General features: G+C 44.9%; 1 protein-coding gene across 1 annotated transcript in view; it reads left to right on the forward strand.

Moving 5' to 3' along the window:
• The window catches only part of LOC135509981 (heparan sulfate glucosamine 3-O-sulfotransferase 1-like), a 32,292-nt gene extending 24,362 nt beyond the window's left edge, over nt 1-7,930 (forward strand). The window contains exon 2 of the mRNA XM_064930796.1: nt 6,032-7,930. Within this exon, the coding sequence (XP_064786868.1) occupies nt 6,221-7,126 (906 nt within the window). The 5' untranslated portion in view covers nt 6,032-6,220 and the 3' untranslated portion in view covers nt 7,127-7,930. The remainder of the gene's footprint in view (nt 1-6,031) is intronic.
• The last annotated feature ends 254 nt before the right edge of the window (nt 7,931-8,184 follow it).

Below are 8,184 nucleotides of genomic sequence, written 5' to 3' on the forward strand. Positions count from 1 at the left end.
GCACACTTTTACATGTCTCAGTCACAAACGACAGCTCCAATAAGCCCCTTATGGTGAACGGCATGTGATCGAGAGAATCATGTTTCTTTGTAGTTTTCAGTTCACCGGTAGAGGGTCCTGCATGCTCTGGGCGTTACCGACTCAAATGAACGAAATGAGTCTATGTATTATTTTTTTTTGACTGAACGAGTCTTCTCATCACTAAGTGCAGTGTGTTACAGTGCTTGTGTGTGTCACAGACGGCTGGTGGCACCTTAACTGGGGCGAACGGGCTCATAGTAATGGCTGGAACAGAATGGTATCGAACACATCAAACACACGGATTACATTCATGCAATACCAGCCGATATTCTGAGCCGTGTGTGTGTAAGAGGGCATCTATACATACCTACATATCAATAGTAAATCCCCGCAACTGAACCAGGCACAAAAATGACACTGTTTTGATTGCACAAAGGGTTTGGTAATCAAGCTCCATAGAATCAATAATTGTTCTGGATGAACAGACCTCTGAGGTGTCATTAAGAAAACTAACTCTGCAGTACAATACCTGCTGCTCACCACATGTTACTGAACGGGGAACCCACTGAATATGAATGAGGGTTTGTTCTGGCTCCTGCCTTAGATATAGCTGGCTGGCTGGTTTGAGTAATTAGTGGGAGCTAGGTTCCCGTGGAGCAGAAAACCTGTTGTTTCTCCCGCTGTGCCTGCTAGGATGATGAATAGTAGGGTAGAACCATGAGCTACGCTGGCTCAGGCTCTCAGTGGTAATGCTATGAGATGATAAGCCACAGTGTCTGCAGCCTCTGACAAACTGTAAAATGAGATCACAGGTCAGTGAATTGTGCCGTATGTGTGTGATAGTTGGGTCATTTGTCATAGGTAGGCGTAGCTAAACGATTGCAGATGTAAAACATGAAGATGTTTATAGCACATTCTTTTTCAGGGCGAGTACACTAACTTGCCTTAAGAGTTTGTGCCTTCGGAAAGTATTCAGACCCCTTGACTTTTTCCACATTTTGTTACGTTACACCTTTGAATTAAATTGTAATCTACACACAATACCCCATAATGACAAGGCAAAAACTTTTTTTTTTAATTAGTTAATTTATCGTAATCAACAGTGAGGTCCTGAGCAGGTTTTCATCAAGGATCTCTCTGTGCTTTGCTCCATTAATCTTTGCCTCGATCCTGACTAGTCTCTCAGTCCCTGCCGCTGAAAACCATCCCCACAGCATGATGCTTCACCGTAGGGATGTTGTCAGGTTTCCTCCAGACGTGACGCTTGGCATTCAGGCCAAAGAGTTCAGTCTTGGTTTCATCAGACCATCGAATCTTGTTTCTCATGTTCTGAGTGTTTTTAGGTGCCTTTTTGGCAAATTCCAAGCAGGCTGCCTTTTACTAAGTAGTTGCTTCCGTCTGGCCATTCTACCATAAAGGCCTAATTGGTGGAGTGTTGCAGAGCTGGTTGGCCTTCTGGAAGGTTATCCTGTCTTCACAGAGGACCTCTAGAGCTGTCATTGACCATCGGGTTCTTGGTCACCTCCTTGACCAAGGCCCTTCTCCCCTGATTGGTCAGCTTGACCAGGCGGCCAGCTCTAGGAAGAGTCTTGGTGGGTCCAAACTTCTTCCTTTTAAGAATGATGGATGCCACTGTGCTCTTGGGGACCTTCAATGCTCCAGACATTTCTTTGGTACCCTTCCCCAGATTTGTGCCTCGACACAATTCTCTCTGAGCTCAATGGACAATTCTTTCGACCTCATGGCTTGTTTTTTTTCTCTGACATGCACTGTCAACTGTGGGACCTTTTTATATAGACAGGTGTGTGCCTTTCCAAATCCTGTCCAAACAATTGAATTTAAATCAGGTGGACTCCAATCAAATTGTAGAAACCTCTCAAAGATGATCAATGGAAACAGGATGCACCTGACCTCAATTTCAAGTCTCATAGCAAAGGGTCTGAATACTTATGTAAATAAGGTATTTTTCTTTTTAATGTGCAAAAGTTTCTAAAAACCTGTTTTTTTCTTTGTCATTATGGTGTATTTTGTGTGTTATTTAATACATTTTAGAATAAGGCTGTAACGTAACAATGTGGGAAAAGTCTAGGGGTCTGAACTTTCCGAAGGCACTGTATATTTTATCTTAGTTGTTTTACTCAGCCAACTACAACGTGACCTCTTACCTAGTTCGGGACTATAAATCAATGCCAGTGTCTTGTCTCTAACCTGCCAGTACTCCCTTTTCTCTCTCCCTCAGCATTCAGTCCAATAGTTTTAGTTAAATGCTCTCCCAGATACTGAGATCGTGTGCCGGGCAGCTGTGTGACGGAAAAAAAGCCATGAAGATATGCATCACGTCTTGAATAAAGCATTGCGGCCCAGCGGGATGTGAAACAATGGCTCATTCCAGGTGACGGTGTGCTGAGAGGGAGCGAGGGGAATTGGATAAGACAGGAAGCGCGCCTGGCTGTTAGCATTGGACTTGGCAGCTCTCCACTATTGAAACACTGACAGGCAAGCTCGCCTGTCACAGCGCATAAGTGGCTCCCTGCACAGACGTTTACAGTAGAGCACCTTTTCCTCTACCCACAGTGCTGCAGGGCAGGTCCAGCCCCCAGGGCTGCATTCCCTAACCCCAGTCCCCATACTTAGCCCCTGCCCCAGCAGCCATACCTACTCCTAGTCCCAAACCTCATATCTAGCCACAGCCCTATACATTGCCCAAGCGCTTAGCTACCTAGCCACAGCCCAATACATTGCCCAAGCACTTAGCTACCTAGCCACAGCCCTATACATTGCCCAAGCACTTAGCTACCTAGCCACAGCCCTATAATTTGCCCAAGCACTTAGTTAGCTACCTAGCCACAGCCCTATAATTTGCCCAAACACTTAGCTACCTAGCCACAGCCCTATACATTGCCCAAGCGCTTAGCTACCTAGCCACAGCCCATTGCCCAAGCGCTTAGCTACCTAGCCACAGCCCTATACATTGCCCAAGCCCTAAGCTACCCAGCCACAGCCCTATACATTTCCCAAGCACTTAGCTACCTAGCCACAGCCCTATAATTTGCCCAAACACTTAGCTACCTAGCCACAGCCCTATACATTGCCCAAGCGCTTAGCTACCTAGCCACAGCCCTATAATTTGCCCAAGCCCTAAGCTACCCAGCCACAGCCCTATACATTGCCCAAGCTCTTAGCTACCTAGCCACAGCCCTATACATTGCCCAAGCCCTCAGCTACCTAGAGAGCTTAATCCAGAGTGAGCTGTGGCTGTTCTTTAACAATCGCTTTCTGCTTATTCAATCATGGCCATGCTAGTGGTTGATTTTAATATTGGGCAACAGCAAAGTGGGTGGAGTAAAGTCATGTTCTGTCAACAACCCTGCTGAAGAAGAAAAACAACTGCATAGGCCAGCATATATTTGAAACTGGTCCAGTATGGTCAGTGCTGATTGGATGCTGGACTGACCAGCATGGTCTAGCTGGTTGTACTAGTTGACCAGCATGGTCAGGCTGGTTTGATCAGTGTGGTTTAGATGTTTAGGCTGGCTGACTAGCTAGGTCAATGTGGTCTGTCCAGCGTGGGCTAGCTGGTGATGCTGGTGACGAGCTTATGCTGGTGACCAAGCTGGTCCATGCTAGTCCAGCATGGTCAAGCTGGTCTGCAAGACCATGCCCAGGTAGCCTAGTGGTAAAAAGTGTTGAGCCAGTAACCAAAGATCACTGGTTTGAATCCCTGAGCCGACTAGGTGAAAAATCTACTTGTACCTTTTGAGCAAGTCACTTAACCCTAATTTGTCCTGTAAGTCGCTGTGGATAAGAGTGTCCTGCTAAATGTCTTAAATGTAAATCATTATCATATTTACCAGCATGGTCTATTGCCGTTAGCTTTTTAGAATAGTTTGTTTCAATATATTTTTAGCAGTGGTGTATAGTACTTAAGTAAAAAATACTTTAAAGTACTACTTAAGTCATTTTTTTTGGGGGGGGGGTATCTGTACTTTACTATTTATATTTTTGAGAACTTTTACTTTTACTCCACTACATTCCTGACGAAAATAATGTGCTTTTTTACTTCTTACAATTTCCCTGACACCCAAAAGTGCTCGTTACATTTTGAATGCTTAGCAGGACAGGAAAATTGTCTAATTCACTCACTTATCAAGAGAACATCCCTGGTCATCCCTGCTACCTCTGATCTGGCAGACTCACGAAACACAAATGCTTTGTTTGTAAAAGATGTCTGAGTGTTGACCCTGGCTATCCGTAAATAAATAAAAAAACAGAAATGTGTCGTCTGGTTTGCTTAATATAAGACATTTTAAAATTATTTATACTTTTACGTACATTTAAAACCAAATACTTTTACTCAAGTAGTATTTTACTGGGTTACTTTTACTTGAGTCTTTTATTTTAACGTGTCTTACTTGTACTCAAGTATGAAAATATGGTACTTTTCCATTATTTTTTTGCGTATACATTGAATTAATTCAATCTTATGCTACACAAACATGATTAACATATAGATTTTTCTAAAGTAATCCAATCTGTTAGTTGGACTTATTGCTGAAATGGTTGTTCCTGTTTTAGATGGTTTAGGTATTTCTAAATCTTTCTAAGCCTGGCTGTCATTCTGAATGCAGATTGTGGGTAAATACACGTTCCAATTCTTGGATATCCCCACTTGGACTGGATCCCAATAGGAATAAAACATAACTTTGCAAGCTGAATTGATGCTAGTTTTGCTGGTGACCAGCATGACTGGTATGCTTGTGATCAGCTTAGTTACCAGTGTTCAAAACACAGCGACGGCTGGTCACCAATGTCCTTATCTCGGTTAATTAACACAGAACGAAAGTATGATTTACGTTCTGGGTCCATACGTGTTGAGAAGGATCTGAACCGGAAGGAAGAGCTCCGTCCTCTCTCTTTGTTTGTTACGGACAAGTCTATGGGACAAATGTTCCCTCCCGTTCCGATATTCGAAAGATGCTAACACCTACGAAAGTGTGATTTAATTTATATATATATATATTGTCCAAATAACCAGTGGCGGAAGAAAACGAACACCGGAACTAATACTACTGGATCTCACGCATCACGTATCGTGACAGATCTATGGTACCATTTATGTTTACGTAGTCTTTCCACGAGAGACTACCAGTGTCCATAACACGGTGGCGGCTGGTCACCAGTCTATACTGGGGGGTTTTTCCAGCAGGAAAGCCTATTTTCAGCCAGATAATGATTCTGGGAGTTTATTTAGAGAGACTTACCATGACCTTTTGCTGGTATTTGATGTTTATGCAACAGAGCAGTTATTTTGACTTGCATGGAGGAATCGACCTCTCCCGTAGTTTGTTTCCCTGATGAAAGCATTTGGGAAGACTTAAGGTCAGGAGGATTCAAATGTTATGGCTGTTCAGAGTCTATATCCAGTATTTTTCAATTCTAGTCTTCCTGTCCTAATTCTCTTGGTCTTGTTTTTGATCTTACTTCACATGTATCGAAAATCAGAAGGTACAGTATCCAGAACTAAAAGCTTGTCTTATTTCTACAGTCACACTTTGTCCTTTACACTTTACCCCTGCTGTCTTCATTGAAATGTTCCCGGGTGAAGGTTAAGTGTATTGATTTGAGTGAGGATTATGACCCCCGGTAAAACAAAATTAAGTAGTGTGGCCTGTGTTTTGGCCCAGAGCCAGATACTTGCATAGTTCATCCCAGAAATGTGGCTGAGAGATCTAAATATTTTTTCAGCCAGTGAAATTACACCATATAATTAAAACAAGTGACTCCTGATAAGGAGAGAGACGAGGGGGAGATGGAAGGAAAACATTTCAAACCGAGTGAGATGAATAATAATAATAATGAAAAGAGAGGAAACACTTGAGACAGACTTGCATTCTATTAATTACTGGAAAGCTTTGTCAGGTTAAAGAAATTGCCTTCGGGCTATGCTAGCTTTTCATGATAATCAAATGGGAAGACCTAAGTACATTTTTCTTCCTTCTGTCTCTTACAGATGTGCTCTGGACTGGCTGTGATTTCTCCTCCTCATGCTCGATGGCAGACGAAGACAGCCGCTCCGTTCATGTGAGCTTTGATCACAAAGAGATGGCTCTGATCCACAGCTAAACCTGATCCACTGCTCTCCTGTCTCTCTGACCATCCCCTCTCCTCTATTGTTCTCTTCTCGTCAACCTCCCTCACCATGGCCTGCTTGTTGGTGTCAGTGTTCCTCCTGGTTCTCCAGACTTATGCGGCCCCATCAGAGTTTGTTCAGAGTCTGGATCTGGGCCCTGGACTCACTGCCAATGTCACTCTGTCTCCACCCCCGGGGACTAGCAAACATGCCCCCCACAGCATCATCATTGGGGTGCGCAAGGGGGGGACACGCGCCCTGCTGGAGATGCTAGATATCCACCCTGAGGTCGCTGCCGCCGCCACAGAGGTGCACTTCTTCGACTGGGACGAGAACTACGCCAAGGGCTTTGACTGGTACCGTGAGCTGATGCCCTATTCCTACCCGCACCAGATCACAGTGGAGAAGACGCCAGGCTATTTCACCTCTTCCCTGGCGCCAGAGCGCATCCGTGCCATGAACTCCTCCATCAAGCTGCTGCTGATCCTGCGGGACCCAACTGAACGCGTCGTCTCAGACTACACCCAGGTCTACTTCAACCGCCTGGAGAGCCACAAGCCAGTGCAGGCCATTGAGAATCTGCTGGTGCGCAGCGGAGCTCTCAACACCCGCTACAAGGCCATCCAGCGTAGCTTCTACGACGTGCATATGCGGAACTGGCTGCGCCACTTCCCTCTGGAGCAGATCCACATCGTTGATGGGGACACTTTGATCCGGGACCCCCTTCCCGAGCTGCAGAAAGTAGAGCGGTTCCTCAACCTGCCCCCCAGGATAATGTCGTCCAACTTCTACTTCAACCAGACCAAGGGGTTCTTCTGTATCCGGAGTGAGGGGCGAGAACGCTGCCTGCACGAGTCCAAAGGGCGTCCCCACCCGGCCGTCAACAGTACCGTGCTGCAACAGCTACGCTCCTACCTCCGGGAGCACAATCGTAACTTCTACCGCCTGGTGAAGCGCTCCTTTGACTGGCAGTAAGGCAGGGCACTCCTCTTCCTATGTGGACTAGTTCCTCCTGGCCCATAGAAGACTTAGGAAACATTGCCCTGTTTAAGGACTGACTGACCAGTATTAAAGGGGGAAAAGCACTTTACGAACTCTGACACCCAAACACTGCGGTCAATCGCCTTTTACTCTGCTCTGGTGTCAGCAGTGCAGTTCCACATTTACAAAATAAAGCAAGAACTTAAAATATAAGCTAACGTGGAAAAATCGCCAATCTTGATAAGTCATTCTCTGTACTGTACCGAACAAAAGTGACGCAGATTGTGGCAAAACAATTTTGTGAACCTGATGGATTTTTTTCTGCTTTGTTTGATATACTTGTACTTGATAATAAATTGTTCTGCTTTAAAAATGTACATGTGGAACGGGATCCGTTTCTCCTTTTGGTTCTTTGTGCTGCCCTCCAGATCCTAACCCGGAGTTGTTTAGGGAGCATGCTAAGGTAAACTGAGGCATTAGGATAAGCCTTTGTTTCACTGCAGTGGAAGTAGGACATTAATGCAAGGGAAATGGTTGCCCTAGAGCGCCACTTTAGCATTACAGAAATCACTAATGGTTTGGACATTGAAGGTAGTGCCTGCAGCAAAAGGGGCCGAATCACGAGAGTCAGCAAGCTGAAGTCTGAGCGCTTCCTGTATTTTAGCACTGTTAAGTGTTCAACAGTTTGATCGGGCTGTAGAGGCAGCCAGTAAATCATGTGTATTGTAGCCGTTCTCACTGGACTTGTGATTATTCAACATAAACAGAAGAGTAGCCATTACTATTTTCATCTGGATTATTTTCCTTGCTTATTTAGGCCTTAAAGCGCAAGCGAAGCCAGGGAGACCACTGATGATTATGTGCTCTCCCTTCTGTCTGCTGGCTCTGACAGAGGCTAAATAAGTTCTCCCACCCCAGGGGTGACAGACATCGATGCTGGTGGCTTTTCCCTGGCCAGCAGAAATAAAGGGGTGTGTTGGTCGGTCCACACTAAAAAAATAGGAGCCAATGTTTTTACACTCAATCTTACAATCTCACATTTACTGATACTT

This window comes from Oncorhynchus masou, chromosome 23 (assembly GCF_036934945.1).
Source record: "Oncorhynchus masou masou isolate Uvic2021 chromosome 23, UVic_Omas_1.1, whole genome shotgun sequence".
NCBI lineage: Eukaryota > Metazoa > Chordata > Actinopteri > Salmoniformes > Salmonidae > Oncorhynchus > Oncorhynchus masou.